The sequence below is a fragment of the Tachypleus tridentatus genome, chromosome 10, assembly GCF_004210375.1.
Source record: "Tachypleus tridentatus isolate NWPU-2018 chromosome 10, ASM421037v1, whole genome shotgun sequence".
NCBI classification, from domain to species: Eukaryota; Metazoa; Arthropoda; class Merostomata; order Xiphosura; family Limulidae; genus Tachypleus; species Tachypleus tridentatus.
Genome location: NC_134834.1, coordinates 143,259,809 through 143,282,376, shown reverse-complemented (window position 1 = coordinate 143,282,376; position 22,568 = coordinate 143,259,809). Strand labels below are relative to the sequence as shown.

The 22,568-nt window shown below is 34.0% G+C and overlaps 3 protein-coding genes across 3 annotated transcripts; 2 read left to right on the top strand and 1 right to left on the bottom strand.

The window, feature by feature from the left end:
- Positions 1-4,729: 4,729 nt before the first annotated feature.
- LOC143230503 (cuticle protein 13-like) lies at positions 4,730-6,433 on the top strand. Its single transcript, XM_076464180.1, has 2 exons — positions 4,730-4,883; positions 5,620-6,433. Exons 1-2 carry the CDS (start codon positions 4,872-4,874, stop codon positions 6,007-6,009), a joined length of 402 nt encoding a protein of 133 aa, XP_076320295.1. The 5' UTR covers positions 4,730-4,871; the 3' UTR covers positions 6,010-6,433.
- Positions 6,434-11,343: 4,910 nt separating this feature from the next.
- Positions 11,344-12,810, top strand: LOC143230504 (cuticle protein 13-like). The gene is made up of 2 exons (XM_076464181.1): positions 11,344-11,500; positions 12,077-12,810. Exons 1-2 carry the CDS (start codon positions 11,489-11,491, stop codon positions 12,443-12,445), a joined length of 381 nt encoding a protein of 126 aa, XP_076320296.1. The 5' UTR covers positions 11,344-11,488; the 3' UTR covers positions 12,446-12,810.
- Positions 12,811-19,617: 6,807 nt separating this feature from the next.
- Positions 19,618-21,993, bottom strand: LOC143230496 (uncharacterized). The gene is made up of 2 exons (XM_076464173.1): positions 21,512-21,993; positions 19,618-21,249 (listed from the first exon to the last, which is right to left on the bottom strand). The coding sequence occupies exons 1-2, from the start codon at positions 21,641-21,643 to the stop codon at positions 20,572-20,574; spliced, it is 810 nt and encodes a 269-aa protein (XP_076320288.1). The 5' UTR covers positions 21,644-21,993; the 3' UTR covers positions 19,618-20,571.
- Positions 21,994-22,568: the final 575 nt, after the last annotated feature.

Genomic DNA, 22,568 nt, shown 5'->3' with positions numbered 1-22,568 from the left:
AGTGGTGGTATTCGAGGGAGCAGCCGTTGACAACAATGTAGTTGGCAGCGGCTTGTGAGGGTGTAACAGCTTTAACAAAGTGAGAAAGTGTGCCTATCTTTTTCGATGGAGGCTCAGCATGTACAGGTGGTCAAGGCGCTCGACTCGTAATCTGAGGGTAGCAGGTTCGAATCCCTGTAACACCAAACATGCTCGCCTTGTAATTGTGGGCGCGTTATAATGTGACGGTCAAACCCACTATTCGTTGTTAACAGCGTAGTCAAGGAGTTGGCGGTAGTTGGTGATGACTAGCTGCAACACAGCTAGTCATCACACCCACCGCCAATTCTTGGGCTACTCGTTTACCAACGAATAGTGGAATTGACCGTAACATTATAACTCTCCCACGGCTGAAAGGGCGAGCATGACTGGTACGACCGGGATTCGAACCCGCGACCTTCAGATTACGAGTCGAACGCCTTAACCCGCCTGGCCATGCCGGGCCCATATTTAATGAACTGCGTGTATTGTTGAGTTAGTGAAGCGTACAAGGGTATGAAGAATACTTCCCATGGTGAGTGGGTTCGAGTGCCAAGTGAGACATAGATATTAAATATACTCGAGTGTTTTAGCCTGAAGGAGTAGACCTCCCTCGTGGAACTATAGAGTTCGATCCGGGAAGACGAGTGCTTGTGGTTTGTTTCGTTGAATGAAGCTGGTGAAGTCACGCGGACAGAAGCCGATTGATATGAATTATTGCAGGTGGCGTTAGGTGAACAGTTCACTTGCTGGCGTAGAACATGATCGAATAATACTATTTTGAATTTCACGCAAAGCTACACCAGGGCTATCTGCGCTAGCCGTCCCTAATTTAGCATGTAAGATTAGAAGAAATGCAGCCATTCATCACCACCTACCGCCAACTCTTGGGCTATTCTTTTGCTAACGAATAGTGGAAAATTTGCAAAAATCAAACGATCCTATATGGAAGGACATTAAATTCATGGATTTAATATTGATAGAGAGACTTATGTTCCTGTGTTTAGTGGCTGCCAGGAGATACCATATTTAGGGATTTATTGTTGAGAACAAAATATTGTGTTCAAAAGGTTACCAGTGATCAAGAGATACTGTGTTCAAGGAGTTACCATTTGTAAATGGTAAGAATATTCTATGGGTTATGCACCTTTGATAAAGAGATACTATATTCAATGAATTTACCAGTGATGAAATGATACTATGTGTTGGATTCACAAGACTCTTTAGGGCACGAGTCATTAGATATTTCATTCAGTGATTTAATATTTAATGATTATTTAGTTTTCATAACAAAAGTGTTAAAAGCTAATCATTGTAAAAGTAATAGTTTCTATACGTAGCTTTAAATGAGTCGTGCGTTGTTCATGTACTTTAATAATTGTACTTGGATTTTGTTATATTATTGACGTCAGGCTACTCGACTTTACTCGTTGAGTAATGTTACATTGTAGTATCTGGTAGATTGTTGAAAGTTCGTGGCTTCATTTGGGCATGTATTTACATAGTTAACTAATAAATGGAGTTAAGTTTACTTAAGTCACAAAAACTAGAGAAAGTGAAGTTAGACTGCGTGTTTATTAGTTTAGACGTAAGAGACGATATTTTAAAGTGAATTTCACAGTTGAACAGACATCAGGAGAATGATTTGTCTCGTTACAAGTGTAGACTTTTGATAAGAAACGAGAATTATTTAGTTTAAGATACAACAGTGATATGCTGCAGTGCAAAGAATTTTTGTATATGCGTTTGACTTGTTTAAAATACATATATTATTTTAAAACAAGCGTATTGTGTGCTGGCCATTTATGGTCCGATGTTATCGCCAACAAGATACAGACACCTACTCTAAAATAATCCCAGTCCATTTATATTGAAATCGTTGATGCTATATTCAAAGCGTTATCAGTGACTATGAGATACTGCATTGAAAGTGATGCTAGTTGTATAGAGATACTGTGTACAACAGTCACCAGTGATGTACAGATACTATGTCTAGAAAGTTACCATTGGTAAACAGATGATAATGAAAAGCAATGATGATAGGGTTTCTAGTGATAAAAGAGATACTATGTTTAAAGGGTTAGCTAACAGTGATCAAAAGACATTTTGTTCAAATGGTTATCATTAAGAGGGACATATAGTGTTTAATGATTATCACTGGTAAAGAGATACTAAGTTCACTGAGTTGCCGCTAATAAAGCAACACAATGCTTTATGGGTTACCAGTGACAAAAAGATGCTATATATATGAAGGGTCACGAGTGATAAAGAGATACTATGTTCAGAGAGTTATCGGTTGTAAAGAGATGCTTTGTTCGAATGGTTGCTGTGATAAAGAGATAGTATATTTAAAGTGTTGCTAGTTATGAAGAGTTAATATATTGAATAAAGCACTGTTGATAAAAAGATGACCTGTTTAAAGCGTGACTTACGAAACTGAGATTTTATATTCAAGTAGTCACCGATAATAAAAATATACTGTGTTTATTTAGTTAATACTGATAAAGAAATAGTAGGTTTCAAGGGTTTACCTTTGATGAAGACAAACTATGTTCAGTAATTTACCAGTATTGAATAAAAGGCATGTTCAAAATGGTTTAAATGTTCGAGAATCAAATATGTTATATAAATACATCAGTTACAAACATCACATTTTAAAGTTCAAAGTGTTTAAACATAACTTATGATTGGTTAGTTGATAGTAAAGATATACTTGTGGGTTTAAATTTATTTTTATGTTATCTTGAAATCAATCATTTTAACTTTATATTTGTAGGTCCAGATATTAAGAGTTACAGTTCTAATCAGTGATGTCGAGAAACCCACTTGTTGAGAAATTTATATGCAAAAACGGCTCGTTTGGGTTGAGAAAATATTTTACATAGAAGAGCGAACAACGTTTCGACCTTCTTCGGTCATCGTCAGGTTCACAAAGAAAGAGGTAACTGACCGGAAGCTGACCACATGTTTGAAAGGGGTTGTGTAACTGTGTGTCGAAATGTAGAGGGCGGTATTAGATGTTTGAATATATAATTTTATTATATTAATATAGGTATAAAGGTGTTCCTTTATATTGGTTTATTTTGGGTTTAAGTTGTTGTATAAGTAAGGCTTCTTTGATTTTGCGTTTGTTTATGTTTGTTTCTTTATTTAGTATTTGAGTGTTTTCTATGGTTATGTTGTGTTTATTTGACTTGCAGTGTTCGAAAACGTGTGAAGGTGACTTTTTATGTTCTTTGAATCTGGTTTCCATTTTCCTACTTGTTTCTCCAATATAGAAGTCGTGGCAGTTATCACATTGTATTTTATAAATAATGTTGGTGTTGTGTTTGTCAGTGTAGTTTTTACATAGTATAGACCTCAGTTTTGTGCCTGGTTTTTGAATAAATTTGGTATTAACTGGAATGTCATATTTTGTTACTAATTTTTGCCAAATGTTGGTTATTTGTTTGCTGATGTCAGGAATATATGGTATACAGCAGTATATGGTTTCGTGGTTTTTTGATTCGTGAGCTGTATTTACTTTAGTTGGTGGTTGATTTTGCTTTTTGTCTAGGTGTGTGCGTATAATGTTTTCTACGGTTTGTGGAGGAAACTTATTGATTATACCTATATTAATATAATAAAATAAATAAAATTATATATTCAAACATCTAATACCGCCCTCTACATTTCGACACACAGTTACACAACCCCTTTCAAACATGTGGTCAGCTTCCGGTCAGTTACCTCTTTCTTTGTGAACCTGACGATGACCGAAGAAGGTCGAAACGTTGTTCGCTCTTCTATGTAAAATATTTTCTCAACCCAAACGAGCCGTTTTTGCATATAAAAAAGTTACAGTTCTAGTTACATGACGTTCAGTTCATGACTGAAGAAGGTCGAAACGTTGTTCGTTCCTCTACATAGAATTTTCTCAACCCAAACGAGCCGTTTTTACATATATATTTTTCTCTACAAGTGGGTTTTCTCGTCATCACGGATAAATGTAACTTAGAATTCAAGTAAAAGTGAACCATTTTATGGTTTGTTGAAAAACAATCTAGAATTCTTGTAGTTTTACACCAGTATTTCAATCACATAAAAAGTCAAATACGAAAACTACAACTACGTATTCAGGTCGCGTGTTTCCCAATGTTGTTTACCAAGATGTCGCTTTACATCGTTAGATTTGAGCTTCGCATTGTTATCCATTATGACATAACGTAAAACGTTGAATATAAGTTGAGTGTTGTTTCAAAGACATAACCTTATATATTTCAATGCAATAATTTTTCCGAGTGTTATTGGTCAAGAAATTATTTTATTTTGTGGTTTTTTGGTGAGCTGCTTGCTGACGGTCTGAGATGGTAAGTGATTGAATGTTATTATTTATAAAAATCTTCATGTTTCACAACCAAAATTAAAGATTTTAATATTATGACAACAAGAGGTTGTGCTGGATTACATGAGGAATAACCTAACTTACGTTATAACATTGTACATACGATGTCTCGAATCTGAGCCACAAAGACATTTAGGTTAATGACGACTATATGCCTTTCATAAGCTACATTAAATATTTATTTGGGTGTTCTAGTATTTCAATAGTTTTGTTCGTGAAACTTCCTCGAGGTACAGGCCAAGGGTGGAGTCTTGCAAAAAATGTGTTTGGTTTCTCTGCAAGGTCACCTTTCTTACTAACGTTCTGGAACAAAGTTAGGAAGGACATCTATGGTTTACTCCTGAGAAACGACCATGAAGAAGATAGTATAAAAGTAAGAATAGTTTCCAGATTGTGTATCGAGGTACTGTTGTTGGTACAGATTTCCTTAGTAAGGTAGCTGTTGATTCTACATACAATCGCTACAAAGATGATGCAATTGGTAAGTGTTATTAAAACTCTCTGATCCAGCAACAATTACTGTTATAAATATGATAATGTGCATGTTTTAAACTTTTCGTATTGTGTTCAAATGTTTAATTCACCTTTCCTGGTGTTCATGTTAAGAGAGAATAGCATCTAGTACACAGAATTTCAAGACATATGTTTGATTTACTACTAAATAAAGACAGCAACAGTTCACTTTAAACTCCATCGTATTTGTAATACTTTTAAATATAAAATTGATCTAATTTACTTATGTAGTTAAACACAAGCCACTATAGGCTCCTTCACTCTACCAATAAACACAATTATGAAGAACAGTGTTCCTTCTGTTTATAATAAATTGCATGAACCTGTTGCAAAGGAACATTTTGAAATGAGACTGTGTCACAGTTTTAATATTCACACTGTTGTGTTTGAACAAATCAAATAGAAAATAGTTTCAGTTTCTAAAGTCCTCTTATACAAGTAGAAACCAGGTTTTGACACAACACAGATAATCCTTCGTGTAGCTTTGTGCTTAACAATAAACATTACTCTAAACTTCTAGCTACAGTTTAACGTACAAATATTACTGTTTTCTTCCCTATATTTAAGTTTATGTTTGATTATTTAAGTTCTAATGTTTTATTTTCACTGGGAGTAGTTTATGTATGTTTACAGAATAGATGGTTCTACAATTTTAATAAAGTTCTATCTTTATGTAATTACACACTTTTGTATTTTTTATCAAGGTAATTCTTGTTTGTGTCTGCACTGTTTCTTTGGCCGGTATCTTCCCCTACAACGTTCCAGCAGGCCAACATGATCCTGCCTACCTGCAGGCTCTACAACAACAGGCTCTCCATTACATCAACCTACAACAGGTACCTGATCTTCAGCTTCATAGAGCTCGTGAACTTCAAGTAATTGCCAAGAATCCTACTGCTTATTACCATGGTTACTATCACCCTGGTTACTATTATCCTGGTCATCACTACGGTGGTTACTACCACCCTGGTTACTATTACTCCGCCTTACACCACCATGCTGCTCTTCGTAAACATAATATGGATGAGCAGAAGGTTCTGAAGGAACGACAGAAAGTCCTCGAGGCTGAGAAGGACCTGATAGCAAGTCATTAAACCCAATTATCGGTTCTGTCGTGTTTTTGACATTCATTTGTTCTTGATTCTCTTAACATTTCAACTCTCACTATCTAGATCCAGCTAAGTCATGGCCTTTATAACTTTACTAATAATTTCAAGATAACTTCTTTAGGACAAAAGAACAAATTTCGTCTCTTACTTGTATTACAATAACCTTACATGGAAATGTGAAATATTTTAAAATACTGTATAAGTCACTGCTTGAAATTATTAAAAAGATAAACAAACAACAATGCTACAATATTATATTGATGTTTCTAATTGTCTAACTGCGTGAAATTATTTTTATATATTCACTTTGTTAGATTCTGTCTGTCTCATGTCATTTTACTTATACTATGACGACAAATGTACAGGTATCTTATTACTGTTTTATATTAAACACTTTTAATGAAACTTTTTTAAGTGTGTTATTTATGTATTTTATCATATTTGTTTATTATTATTCAACCACACGACAGTTTTTCAACAATTGTGTGAACTGCTGTTCACACAAATAATTTGAATGTTTAACACATATTTTTTTACTGAGGGAAAAAAACAGGAACAGCAACAACAAAGATGTTGATTTCTTAAAGTTATATCATTTCTGTAGGACATTTCTTTACACTTGTTACGTCATAGAATATTACTTGGCAACAGCTAAAACCAATATAAAACTATCAATACCAGCTTCATGCAGACATAGCTTGAAACTAATCGTTTGTTTTGATATTTCGCACAAAGCAACTCGAGGGCTATCTGTGCTAGCCGTCCCTAATTTAGCAGTGTAAGACTAGAGGGAAGGCAGCTAGTCATCACCACCCACCGTCAACTCTTGGGCTACTCTTTTACCAACGAATAGTGGGATTGACCGTCACATTATAACGCTCCCGAGTCTGGGAAGGCGAGCATATTTGGCGCGACTCGGGTGCGAACCCGCGACCCTCAGATTACGAAACACACGCCTTAACGCGCTAGGCCATGCCAGGCCCAAAACTAGTCGTAAGCTGGTGTGTTTTCAGTACCAGTCAGTTGAACTTTAGAAGTGTGTGAACTACCAACAATATGACATAGATAACGAAACGGCCTACGAGTATTATCAGTAACTTCCTATATTCTCTAGCATAAATATAACAAATTCTTGCCCTAATCACTAACTAAAGATCGTTTATGAAATATGTTTAAGTTCAATCTTGTGAAAAATAATATTTTTTCTCTGCATGTAATATTTCATTTATTTAGTTTTTACATGGATAAGGTATGTATTACAGTTTTCACATGGATAAGGTACGTATTACAGAGCTAAACACATTTTATCAAGTTAGTTCGTTATTTCTGATGCGTGAAGTCAAATGAAACGTTTTCATGTACAGATATTAGTAAATATTAAAACCTGAAATAAGTTTATTCGTAGCAAAATAGGTTAGTGCTTGTTGAAGAGCTGTGGATACTTTATGGTGTACTTATTTGTACTCTACATCAATCTTTTTTACAATTTGGTTTTACGTGGGGGTTTCTCAGTTGTTAACAGATCATGCACAGAAGGCTTGTGTCCATCTTTGCAGGTTTCTAATGTTGATTCATGGTTTAAGACTACAAATTCTGGCATAAAATTGCATTATTTGTTTTCATAACTGTAATTGAACCTTGACAGAGTGATGAACAACCATGAAATATGAATAAGCACAAACAGACCAGACGTACATGTACAAACGTTCATTAAATCTATCAGGTAACTCCTATTTCATATTTATATATGTTATTACACGTTTAAGTTATATATTGCAAACGTCTTCGTAGGAAATTCATGATAAGGAGAAACCAAGTAAAGGAAAAAAATATTTTTAGGTCGTTTTCAGGCCGAAACGTTGTTATGTACTTTATTTTAATTAAAGTTTCAATACCCATACCATTCGTCTTTAAATAACTTCGTAGGAAAGTTTTCTTTAACGACGAACAATAAATAAAAGCTACTTTACATTTAGAAGTTTAGTATGAAGCACTTTTGTACGGATGTAGACTAATAACAGTATATTCGTATAGATGTTTTAAGAAATATTTCCTGCTTATTTTGTCAGTTCTGCCACTTCTTCTTCATAGAGTTACAATCCGTCTCATTATTAGTAACACAAACATTATCTTGTGCCCGTAATCACTCCACAATAGTCTTATTAAATATTTATCCACTTTCAGGTCACACTTATACTTCACTATCTTCAACGAGAAAATTAACATGAAAATTAAAGATATTGCTTTTGGTAAAGAAAACAAAAGTAAAGGTCATGTTTCTGTATAGAGAAATGAAGGAATAATAATAATAACAAGAAAAACAAATCCGACCGATATCGAGAAGCTAACAAAAGAATCCAGGTGAGGTAGGCTTTGTGGACGTAGTCGTGATTCCACACTTTATTTCCTCCTAAGATTTGCTCTTAGCTAAACGTATCTAACTGTTTCTTCTGAGAATAAAGAGAACAAATGTTAATATGTTAGCCACATATTCTACGGTACTAAAATCAATAACAGAACCAGTCTTTTCCTTGTAGACTACTTGAATCTAGCAGATACCCGTCTTCTTATTGGTTTTAAACATTTAAGTGGAAATCAGAGAAAAGCCTAATCACACGCAGTTGTTCCTATTACAACACTGATAGCTTATAGGGGAATCAGATGCTCAGAAACAACAAGCCACAATGTTCGGGATACAATAATAAGATTTAATCATCACTGGTATGGTGTCACCAAGGTTACAGAGTGTAGATGACGTTCTTCAGTGATTATTAAGCACATTATGAACTCACAATCAGTGATGTCGAGAAAACCCACTTGTAGAGAAAAATATAAAGGTAGAAACGGCTCGTTTGGGATGAGAAAATTTTTTTTGATGAACTCACAGATTCACAATGTAGGTTTGCTAACCTGATGACGAAGTTTGGTCTGACAGGATCCTAAACAACCAAACTTTTCATCATAGAGACGATATAAACTCTTTCAGCTTATATATTACTTTATATCTTAGGTGCTTGGCTATTAATGTATCACTACCTTTCTTTATATATCGTAGTTTCTCATACTTTGGTACTTGATGAAACATTTAACCTATCAGATTGCTTCTGAACTTTCTCACAAAAAATATAAACATGTTTATTTTATGATCGCTTTATTGTTTGCTTTAGAATAAAAATCTAAAATTATTCTGTTTTTAGCTAAGTTTGCTAAGACTAATACAATAATAAAAAGAGATACACGAGGATTAAGACTAAATTAAATCCACCTTGATATCTGTTTGATATAGAATTGTTTTAGTTTACAGAACTATTAAACTAGGACTAATGACAATTGATAACGAATAACGTTATTTACAGAGACGATTATTTATATAACTACCGTATCCAGTCGATGCATTTTTGAGCTTATCTGAATCGTAAGTGTTGTCTGTAAAACTTTATAAGAAAATTGAAAATCGTGTGGTATTCATGACTATAGTTTCCATGTGTTTGTAATTTGATTAAAGAATTTATTTTTGAAATTTGTAAAAACCAAGTGGCCGTCATATATGAAAAAACATTATGTTCAGGGATTTAACGGTGGTCGAGAGATTTATGTTCAGGGGCGTAATAGTTGTCAGTAGATATCATATTTAAGGATTTATTGCTGATAAAAAGAAATACCATCTTGAAATTAAAAGTTATCAATTACACTATGCAACACAAATGTTGTTCCTGTAGAAAGTGTTATTTTTTAATTGTTTATGTTGTAAAAGTAAGAAAATATGGCCATTATTCTCTTTGAACTTTGCTTTTGATACCTGGATAATGAAATTTAGAAATTCACTTATTTTCCATTATTTTTAAATTTGTACATTTTCATTTATATAAGGTCTGAATAAAACAACATATGAATCAAGATTTACAATACTGAAGTTATTCAAAAATGTTTAGAAGTGAGTAGTTTTTCTAGATTTGCGACTTTCACGTGTCAGCCCTAAAATATAGTCTCCCATAATGTTTTCGTTATACGCTCCCAGGTCAGAAAAGCAAAGTTTAAAGAGAAAAATAGGTCTTTTCCATTTACTTTAGGCATAAGCAATAGGGAAATAACATTTTCTGCCCAGGAACAAGAAAAAGTAAAAATTTTGTTACACAGTGTAATCAAGAGATATTATGTTGAAATTGTTACCAGTTATAAAGAGATACTAGGAGGAGGGTGTCACTAGTAATGGAGAGATATTATGTTCAAAGGTTTACTAATGGAAACTAAATACCATGTTTAAAGGGTTTGCAGTAGGTCTTCTTATGAAAATACATCATGCACTGATATACCATTTTAAAGTACGAAGTGCTGAAACATAACCTATATTTTGCTAAATAGATAAAAAAACGATTTATGTCTATATATATATATATATATATATATATTTCGGTTTTATTTTGAAATCTATGGTATTAAGTAAAAATCATTTTTACGGAAGAACCGTGTTAGAGGCCCACTTATCAAGAATAACAAGTGAAGATATGAGATATTTACCTTAACCAGATGAACAATATGCGTTACAACTCACATTTTATTATAAGTGCTTGAAGCAGTTAGGCAACTGAACCAAACTGTATAATATAAGGTTTTACTTCGGTTTGATAAACAGACAAGAGATTATTATAACACGTAACGTTGCAGATACATTTGTGTATGCAAGTCTACAAGTCTGTATTCACATTCTCTGGGTTTGTCTTTCAAAGGAAATTAATTAATTGAAATGGTTAAGGAGTTCTTTTGCAAGAAGTCGAAGAAGACACTTGTTTTTTATGTTTTGACTACCAATACATGGTTTGTTTACAAGTGCATTTATAGTATAAGGTGTAAGACACAAATGTTTTGCTCAAGGTTTTAGTAAAAGTGAACCATGTTATTGTAGCTGAAGAACAACCTAAGGTTTCCTGTTGTGATTTTAAGCAAAAGTTTAACCCTTTAAAATTTTAAACGAGCAAAACAATTGTAAAGACTTACTTTGTAATAAGCTGACACCTGTAGGATGTTCGAGTGTACATGATAAAAATTTTAAGTTACTTTATAATATCGTATACGCTAAGCAAGGAACAAGAGACCCCCAAAATATTTGGCATTGTGCCGACTATATGGAATGGAGAACTTAGATGAAAGCTTTGTTTGTGTGCTCGGATATTTCAGAAGGCGTATTCGTGAAAATTCCTCTAGATACAAACCACGGGTGGAGTTCTTGCAAAAAGTGTATTTTGACGTAAGGATCAACGTGTTTGGTTCCTCTGCAAGGTCATCTTCCTTAATAACTCTCGATGACAAAACTAAGAAGGACACTTATCGTTTACTCCTGAGAAACGACCGTGAACGAGAGAGTATAAAAGCTGGAATAGTTTCCAGAGTTTGTATCGAGGTACTGTTGTTGGTACAGATTTCCTTAGTGAGGTAGCTGTTGATTTTGCATACAATCACTACAAAGATGATGCGATTGGTAAGTGTTGTTAAAACCCTTTGATCTCAGCAACCATTACGGTTATAGATACCACAATATATATGTTTTAAACTTGTCATGTTATGTTCAAATGTTGAATTCAACTTTCTAGTTGTTCATAATAAAGGAAGTATCACCTGTCAAACATACTTTTAAAACAACTTTCTGTCTCTTTTCTTAAATATAAATTACAGCAGTTGACTATAAATTCCCTCGTATTTCTCATATATACATATAAAGACGATCTAATCTGCTTGTGTTAAAGATTAGTCATTACAGATTGGTTCCAGCAACAGATAAAATTAACAATAAATAACAAAGTATAAACTGTATTATTTCTGTATGTAGTGAGTTGTTGTAATCCATTACAGAGGAGTGAGAGCATGTTGATAGAACTGGTTGTGTTTTGTAATCAGATCATTTGTTTTCATTAGTTCATGTTTAATCATTTTGATTAAGTTCCAATGTTTCATTCTCACATCGTAGTAGTTTAAGTACGTTTACGAAATAGATGGTTCTATATTTTTAATAAAGTTCTATCTTATGTAATGACACAGTTTTGTATTTTCCGTCAAGGTAATCCTTGCTTGTGTCTGCACTGTTTCTTTGGCTGGGATCTTCCCCTACAACGTTCCAGCAGGCCAACACGACCCGGCCTATCTGCAGGCTCTACAACAGCAGGCTCTCCATTACATCAACTTACAACAAGTACCAGATCTTCAGCTTCAAAAAGCTCGTGAGCTTGAAGTAATTGCCAAGAATCCTGCTGCTTACCACCATGGTTATTATTACCCTAATTACTACTACCCTGGTAATTACTACGGTGGCTACTACCACCCTGGCCACTATTACACCGCTTTGCACCACAATGCTGCCCTTCATAAACATAGAGCCGAGGAACAGAAAGTACTCGACGAACAGAAGTCTTTGATTGCTACTTATTAAACGAGTGAACTTGTTCATGATTCCTTAAAATCCCTTGGACTTTTCACTGTCTATACATATCTGCAAAAAGTAATTGGGAAACTGGACTTTAACTAACAATTTCAAAGAGACTTAAACATGTATAATAACTTTATTAGCTAACTTTAACTCAAAGATGGTGCGACTGGGTAAAGAACTGTTTAAAAATGATAAAAAAAACGAAGAAACGACAAATGTTTGTGGTCATTTCATTTTCTTAATCTGTTTGAAATATTTTCATCATTTACTTTGCTAAGTTATGCCTGCCTCGTATTATTATATTCGTAATTCTAAGATACAAATGTACTTATATTTTACTGCTTTGTATTAAAGAGCCTCTTACTGAATCCTATTGATGTCAGTTTATTTTACGTTCTAACGTATTTGATTATTGTTTCTTCTTCACAACAGTATTACAATAACCACATAAACTGTTGTTCGCATAAATCTTGACATTTTATCAGATAACTGTTTACTGAAAGAAAAGACAACAGCGATATATTCCACCATGAAACTATATTGTAATTTCTACAGGATGTTTTCCTTGTAGGTATTACATCGTAGAATGTTACGTTGTAACAGCCAAAACCAATATCAACATATTGATACTATATACACAAACATTCTTTTAAAGCAGATATAAACATATATATTTGTAGTATTAATGTACATGGATATCTGTAACTAGCATACTGACAAACTTACTCGTGGTTTAAGTACTGAGCACTTATGCTCACGTGTGTCTCCCGATGAGACAACGAAAAGTTTACGAACTTCCAACGCTAAAATCCAGATTTCGATACCGCCTAGTTATCGCGGCAGATGGCTTTTAAAACAATGCTTACATATTTTCGTCGCAGGCTTTCTGTTGAGACGAATGTTTAATAACTGTTATCCCAACCTTCACACAACTCATGTTAATTTGAGAAGTAGTTATCACCACCTAAGAACCTGATCTAGATATAAATCAGACAATTAAGTTTAAGCTGTCGCTATCTTGGTTATTAATGTCCTGGTTACTGATATAAATTGAAAAATACTGTAACTTGCATAAATATTATCAGAACTATGAGAGATTACCCTGTACGTGATCTACAGTCGGAACTGAGTTCGCTCTTTGTGCCATGTGTGCATAAATAGAACATTCTTTGTTAAAAATGTCCCCTCATTATAGATTTTAAACTAAAATTAATGTATATTTTAATGTGATTTTAACATTTACGCCCAGGTATTTTACTTTTCGTGTGAGTACAAAGCAGGAATTCACGTACGAATTGTTAGTTTTGCTTTAATTTAATGCAAATCGACGCAATAGGTTGTCTGCGGAATTTCAACCATGAGTTCCAGTGTGATAGACCGTGAAGCCTAGTACTGAGCTGTAAATGAGAAATATGCAAATTGACAGAAACAATCTCTGTTAAACATAACAGAACATCGTAGTTTTTAACTAAATTAAACAGGTTAACCTTCTCGTGTTGACGATAAACCCACTTGAAGTAAAAATATATTTCAGGACGGCTGGTATGGGTATTAACATTTCTATTAGTTGTTCTCTGCTTTATTAGTAAAAGTTTTAATACCCATACCAGCCGTCATAAGATATAGGCTAACCCTCTCTGAATCTTTCATTTATTTAGCTTACGTCTTATTAACACCCGGACTTTAACAAAGGAAGTGAGAGATGCTGACAAAACGTTACTCTATCACTCATTGAATAAACACTTTAAATAATTTAACACCAGAAGAACAGGAAAGAAAAGTACATTAACACTCCTACGAAAAGACGTTTCTAGTCCTGATTTCTCCAAGCCCGTTCCCCTGGCTGTGGTTTCGCTAGATAGTAGATACGGACAGTGGGAATCTCGTTAATCCATTCATTAATGGATTTAAATGGCAATTTCATTTAAATACAAAATTATTAGCCTAATATTAATAACCTTTCAAGTTGCTCTGGGGCCTATTAGGCCCCACTTTTCGTAGGAGTGTTAACAACTTAATTGTTGTGAAATACTTTCTCTGTTTATATTTTAGTTTTCCATTCTTGCGTCTTTCATTTCTTATCAACAGATTATTCTGTGTAGTTTTTTTTTTTAATTTCGCACAAAGCTACACGAGGGCTATCTGTGGTAGCCGTCCCTAATTTAGCTGTATAAGACTAGAGGGAAGGCAGCTAGTCATCACCACCCACCGCCAACTCTTGAGCTACTTTTTTACCGTCACATTATAACGCCCCCATGGCTTTTGGGAATGCGACGGGAATGCGAACCCGCGACCCTCGGATTACGAGTCGCACGCCTTAACCCACCTGACCATGCCAGGCCTGATTATTCTGTGCACGCAAGCTTTGTTTGAGGCTTAACGTTATAGTTATGATGTACTAGTTCATTACTACTAAACAATTTCTAGACATGCTAGCTTAGCGTAAGGATGCCTTATTTCACTATTACCGAAACGCCTTATTAAACTTAATTGATTAAGATAAGTTTCAACTACAGAGTTATTTAATCGGAATAAAAAACACAAAGGACGTCCAGTCTTGAAAGTTAAAAAGATCATATATTGGGAACAAGACACAACGTCTTCTCGCCAAACAACTTCTCTAATCCGCCAAGGGAAACGTCTCTCGAGCGGAAAAACAAAGGACATTACGTCAACATCAGACGTTTTCCCATATTTGGTTTCTGATTACTTCAACAAAGGAAGGTTAAAGAATCTGATAGCCTGCCAACCTTTGCTCTACTTTTTTTTTACCGTTATTCGCGAAATAAAAAAAAAAGAAGTCAATCCAGAAACCCGTCGCCCTTGGGATCGCCCTGTTCGCTTGATTTCACGTATCTTCACTTCTCAATGGTTTATCTCTTCTATGGTATAACATGTCATGTTTATGCATGATTGGAATTCTGATTAGTTAAGCCACGTGATAAATTTTATTTTTGTTGTTTGTTTACATATTTTTATTTTGTTTGGGAAACTGTTCACAACTTTAATCCAAAACCTTGGGAACAAACTCAGGATTTCTTGCTATTTATTCTCTAACTTTATAATGTTTTGTTTTTGTTGGATTACTCAATCCGTTTTTGGATTTTCATTTCTGTTAGATGTCCGAGTGGTAGAATAAATCCAGATGTATTTAAATGTTCCAAACATCTTAAATTATTTCCTTATTTCATAGCGAAAAAATGACTGTCGCCCCTTGTTGAAACTGAAATATTAAAAAAATAGGTTAGTTGTCACTTGAATTTACAGCATATTTTAGAATTTCAGAAACGTGTTGAAACGTACAAACCACATTAAACTAAAACTAACAAAATGAAAACGCCATTTTAAAGGCTACAACAATTAAAGCAAACTACTTATTTAAAACAATCTGTCAGTTTCATTGTTAGAACAAAACTTTATTTTTGTGACATTATTACTTGATGTAAAAACAACTTGTACATTCATTCACCCTCTTTTAAGTAATACATATTTGTGGTTTTAAAGCTCAGTCATTATATGTGTAAAGTATCGCCACAGTAATAACAAAATCTGCGTTTAAATTATTTATTTTTTGTTATTCACAGGTAAGATATTTTGGCATCACTAGGTTCTGTTTGTCATTAAATCAAAAGCAATATTATTAGAAAAGTTCTTGAATGTTTTGTACTTTTTTGTGTACAAACGGTATGCAGCTGTGTATAGAAACGTTTCTAACGAGCCATTTCTCATTTTGATTGTAAAAATCAGGAATTGAAACAAAAGTAACATGTTTAGAACTGTTCTCATGCTGCTATAAAAGGTCAGTAACTGAAACAGCAAGGTAAATGTTTGGAACCGTCCTTATGTTTATTCTTGCTAATAAAAAAATTGGGAATTGAAACAAAAAATAAGATTTTTAGAATTATTCCCTTGTTCGTCTTTGTTAAAAAATGTTGAGTATTGAAAAAATAAGACGTTTCGAATCGTTCCTGTACTTGTAATTCCAGAAAGATCTGACATTGAAAGGGTAATAAAAAAGATTTCGAATCAATTCTTTGTTTAGTTCTTCTGAAACAAAAATTATGATATTAATAGAATAAATGAAATGTTAAGAAGAAATTTTTACATTTTAAATTTCAAGTAACTTAATCTAATAATATCTTGGATATTGACTTCACTTATAATTGCCTTTATATAAGATTTTTAGGATATCGAGGGTTGTCTTATCTTTGAGGAAGACAGATGAACTTATATGACAAAACAATATACTATCCCTCCCTTAGGAACGTTTAAAATAAGCTTTGTGGTGAATGTTGGCGGATGTTTGTCAAAAACCAAAAGCTTCTTGAACAAACTCATGTTGTTGTTTTTGTTTTGTTTCTTCTTAAGTCGTCACGGATTTGTGTTATATTGTTAAGCAAAGTTCCATCTTATAGTGTGGCTAATACAAACTAGTCTTATAGTTTGTAAAAAAAGGTATGCTGTAACACAACATGATAAGCATGTTTGGATGGGAACAAGTAGAGATGGGCGGATTAAATGTACAATTTTTACAAAATTTCGACTAGTTTGTTTTTCATGTTTAATCTGATGTAGTTGTATTTTTTTTCATAAACTCGAGAAATTAGTACGAGTGAGACGAACATAAAAATTCGGGCCAGGTTTTTAACATATAAAGGGAAAATAATTTAACTGTACTTCCGTGTGCACCTGTTATATGGAGTGATCACTTTCAAGCAAACAAATAATCTGGATTGGATTTTTGTACTTGGTGTTATGCATAAAACCACGTAATGGGTTACTTATCTTGTGGACTCGGCATGGCCATGTAAGGTGGTTAAGACACTCGCCTCGTAATCTGAGGGTCGCGAATTCGAATCCCTGTCTCACCAAACATGTTCCCTTTTCAACCGTGGGGGCGTTATAATGGTACGATCAATCCCACTATATGTTGGAAAAAAAAAGAGTACCCCAAGAGTTGGCGGTGGGTGGTGATGACTAACTGCCTTCCGTCTAGTCTTAAACTGCAAAATTAAAAATGGCTAGCGCGCAGATAGCCCTGGTGTAGCTTTGCGCGAAATTCAAAACAAACAAACCAAACCTAATTCTTGTATCAAAATTCGGTTTTTAGCACTCTTTTTAGAATATTACGATTTAGTACGTGTGGTAATACCACAATGATTAGCCTATACTCTATTGAAAGTCAGCTACGTAATGTTCTGTCTTAATGTAAGTAAATATCATAAACAGTCTGATATCAAACTGCTACAGGATCTGTGATATCTTTAGGTTATGTGATTTCAGTCTTTTCAAGCGTAATCATAATTCTGGTTCATTCAAAGTAAGAACAGAAACAAAGTTTGAACGTGTTTCTCCATGACCTTCAAGCAGAGATTTCGACTCACAAACAAACCAAAATGCGGTCAGTCAAATATAGACATAATAAAGATTACATTTTATTTGTTTATTTGTGTGACTTGTTTTTCTTTAATGTCTGTGTTCAGAATAAGAACCTATTTCACTTAGATACCTGTTAGAGGTCAGAGTTCCTATTTTCACACATTCACTGGATAAATTATGTAAGTTACTCTACATATTGAAATAAACGGTAGGTTTCACAGCATTATCTACACTAGCTTATTAAACAACCATTCGAATTATCCCAAGTATGATATAGCTCATTGTTACAGTTTAGTATCCCCCCATTGAAGACCTAAACACTCAAAACTGTTTTTCGTCAACCATTAGACACCACATAGTTAGATTGTTAGCCCAATGCTTAACTTTTTGTTTAAGAACAAATAAACTGTAGTTAATAAATGAAATTCAATGAAACTTGTATAAATATTTAAATTGTATTAAAATACTCAGTAATTAACAATATATAATTTAAATTCTATTTAAAAACCGATCAAAATGAGATTTTAATTCTATATTATATAGAGTTGATCATTATGTATTTTAATACATCTTAAAGGAGTTATATTTTGCTGTGTTTTTTTTTTTCTAGGTCTATTGTGGCGTGCTGGAACACAGCACAAACAGTTGTATATAAATAATTCGTATCAATTATTATACCAACTCGTTGTTCTTATTACAAGAGACACGAAATTTGTGGAAATATTTTTCTGTGACTTTTTCAAGTCGCCCCCCGCTAGTACAGCGGTATGTCTCCGGATTTACAACGCTAAAATCAGCGGTTCGATTCCCCTCGGTGGGCTGAGTAGATATCCCCATGTGGCTTTGCTACAAGAAAATCACAATTTTCAAATTATTAAAAACATTATTATGTGTACCTCGAAAATCAAAGCTCACGCTCGTGTCTTACTAATACTTATTTCATTTCCTTTATTTCGTTGTAAGACTGATAATAATAGGAAAATCAAGAACTGTGCACTCAGACTTTATAGTTTTTAATTACGTGTTTACAAACACAACTAGATCGAATATAAAATTATAGAACGTAAGTGAAACATATTTTGAAAAACTGCGTTTAAAGTTAATGTTTTTTTTAAAGCTGCTAAAAACCGTAAGACGTTTGTTAAACCACATATCGATAAACTAGTTTAAGTGCACCAAGTGTAGAGGAAGCTGGAACTATAAATGAATGAACGAGAATGAAATAGTTCAGCTATCCCAACGAGTCCTGTCACACCTATATATATTTATATATATATTTATGATATCAATGGTTAAATCATTAATAACAAGTTCAACACACAAGAAAGAAACACGATATATGGAAAATAACTGTAAAGCTACTAAATATATACTACATGAGCAATGTCATGGTAAGAACACAGTTTATGTAGTGGCAGCTGCTGTAGTACATATTTAGAAGAAACTTGCCGACCCGTACATGATAGAATATCTGAACATGTGCGTGACATTTAAAACTGCAGTATGTGTGTGTGTCTTTTTCTTATAGCAAAGCCATATGTAACCCACTGATTTTAGAGTTGTAAATCCATAAACTTACCGCTGCACCAGCAGGGAACGAAACCTCAGTATTAACAATGCTGTTGCAGAAAGTAACGTAAAAGTACATGGGATACTACAAACGGATAACATGTTCTCATATGTCAATTTTAATCAAAAGACATTAATGGCATTTTGAAGATTTTAATATGTTGAACTTTGACGTAGTCTCTGTACACAATTATAATGCTTGAAATATAAATTTTCAGATATTGTTTGGTGTGTATATTGATACAATAAGATGAAATAATAGTTGTAAATACAAGCATGAAAAGATATGTTTTATAAGTAAACATATCCTATCAACAATCAGGTGGTTTTAACAGTTTACCTACTCTTCAACGAATGTTATTTATTTACCATTGCTGGTTTGGTTTGTTTTAAAAATGTGAATTCAAGAATGTTTGATATTATTTTAATATGATCTAAACTTTCTAAACACGTGTATCAATGTTTGATTTACCGATGACGGTGTTCCAGTTTATATTTAAGTGGATCAGTGAATTGGAAGAAAACTAATAGGTCCTGAAGAAACTTTAATAGTGAAATAATGAGTTACGTTTTACAGATATAGGTTAACTTACCACTTTCTAATGTATATGTAGACGTGTTTGTACAGCAAATCTCCAGAACCAAGGTGACTATAGCTTGTTTATTGTGGAGCACATTATATAGTGTATATAATCGACTATCTATGCTCTGTCCGCCGAAATATCGAAACTCGATTTGTAATGTTGTAAGTTCTCATTTGTATCATTGGTCCACAGAGGGGGTAAGCTATAATTTTCAAGAAGACTAGACGGGTTACTTCAAACACGGTTGGATTTTTGTTCGTAAACCTGTGGAGTTTTAAAAATGTGTTAGGTGGTGACGATGGTGGGTCTACTGCAATATGCTGTATATCCCATTTTGGTGCTATTATCACGTGACGATGCTGGCTCTATTTTAATATACCATATATTCCATTATGGTGCGATCATCATGTGACGATGGTTGAGCTCTTTGGTTTTTCGTATATCCAATTATGGTGCTATTATCCCCTTATGCTGTACCTTGTTATTGTTTTAATAACATCAAACAGTTTAGTAAAATTAAATACGTACTCATTTTTTAATCAACTTGCGTACATCAATATTAAGCGATGGCTAAACATATAATTCTGTTTTGGTCTCCTATGCCCTTTGTTTGGCACCAATGTTGTACGAGAGAAGTGATGTGTCAATGAAAGGTGGGCCAAAATCATCTTCAGTGTATGAACTTTGAGGAGGTGGCTTGAACGTCTTTAGTGGAGACAGATGAAGCTGAGGTTCCGGAACGAAATCACGTTGAGGGGTATTATCTGGTGGTTGACGATAAATTGGGTGTTGAAGATTGGAACGAGGTGGCTGACTGGAGGTACGCTGGTATTGAGAGACGTCATCAGGTAGTTGACGGGTGACATGCTGCTGTGGAAGATACTGAGGAGACTTATTGGCAACCAAATGTTGTAGAATGGGTTGAGGAGCAGGGGGTGGTGAGTTTATAGGGCTCACGTCTCCTTCGGCTACAAAACCCTCCTTGCCAGCAAAATACCTTATTATTCTCAGCTTGTTGTTCTGGTCCAGATAACCATATGATCCCTTTACTGACCCGTCAGGGAGCCGCGTCTCGGTGCGGTAACTTTGACCTAGAGGACTTTCTCCAGTGTCATAGGTAAACTTATAATCACCTTGTAGTTCGGAACCGATTTGTACTTTGTGAACTATCGCTGGCTGACGATAATACGAAACTTCTGGTTTAGCAGGAACGTTACGCTTGTATGGATAAATCTCCTGCTGCCAGGAAGATCCTATCACACACGTGAGGATCAACTGGAAAAGAAAATAACGTTAATAAAACCCATTGTACTCTAATACCATTTAAACAAACCTCAATATTCAACTCTTTCGTATCTTATTTGCTTAACGTTAAATAAATACTGTGAAAGCTTTGGCTCTAAACATGAAATTACAAACGCCTTTTAGAGACATCACATGAAACATATTAGATCGCACTGAATATTACAACCAGTTGAGCAGTTAAATGCTACATGTAAGGGTTATACCACAGGTCCAATAAACTAAGCTAACTTACCACTTGAAGCATCTTTATACCCCTTAGGCACTCTAAACACAGTCTAGAAGAAGCAGAAAATATGAGTGACTTCCTCTTTCTGTTACTTATATACGAACATCTTGGAAGTGCAGACCACGTGCTCTCTGACATTTGGAGGAAGAGATTCAGTATATCCGATGATGCTCATCCTGCTAGCGAACACGTCATTAACCCAGATTCTAAAGCCAGTACAGTCAACAATATGCTACCTTGATATATGATCTGAAACCTGTATTATTAAAGACAACTTCCTCTACTTATACTCTGATTTTGATTTACTTTCTCAGAAGTTCATGGACAGAGGAAGCTCTACGGACAGAAATGTGTTAGAAATATAACACCTTCTAGCGTTTTTTTTTGTTTGTTTTGACACGAACAACTTGTGAAGGGTCTACTTTCAGGCTAGAAGTAGTTGAGCTCAATGAAAATAGGGTCATAACTTATTTCAAGATGAAGAAAAAATCTGGTGCTGGATGAATATTAACTTTCCTAAGAAATAATCAATCTTAATTCAAGATGGAGTTAAACTCCTGAGCTGGACAAATATTAAACATCTTAAAAGTAATTTATCTTAATGGATGATAAAAGATTATCTGCAAATGCAGAATTATTAATCCGTTTACAAATGACTCAACGCAAGATGGAGCTTTTGAAGAAAAACGATATGGTAAAACATCTTTCCAAAATCGCATCAATCCTAGCATGTCTAAGATTAGGCTTAGAACTCCTAATGAATTTGCTCAGATGTATGTGTGACTGAAAACAGATATATATGTTTAAGTATATTTGTAATGACCATGGTCACTCATATATGGTTTGCAATATATTTGGGACTTCTACAAACTCTTAAATCGTTAAGAGTATAACTGATACTACAGTGCATGATATTTACAAATATGTTTTACATTTGCTCAAAACTTTACTAGCTTTTAAAAGTAAATATTTTTGTCATGCTAGGTCTGTCTATTTTCAAATGAAAAGATTTTATTTCTAAATGATAAGAGTTATTGATCCAATTAAATATCCTCAGTTGAGA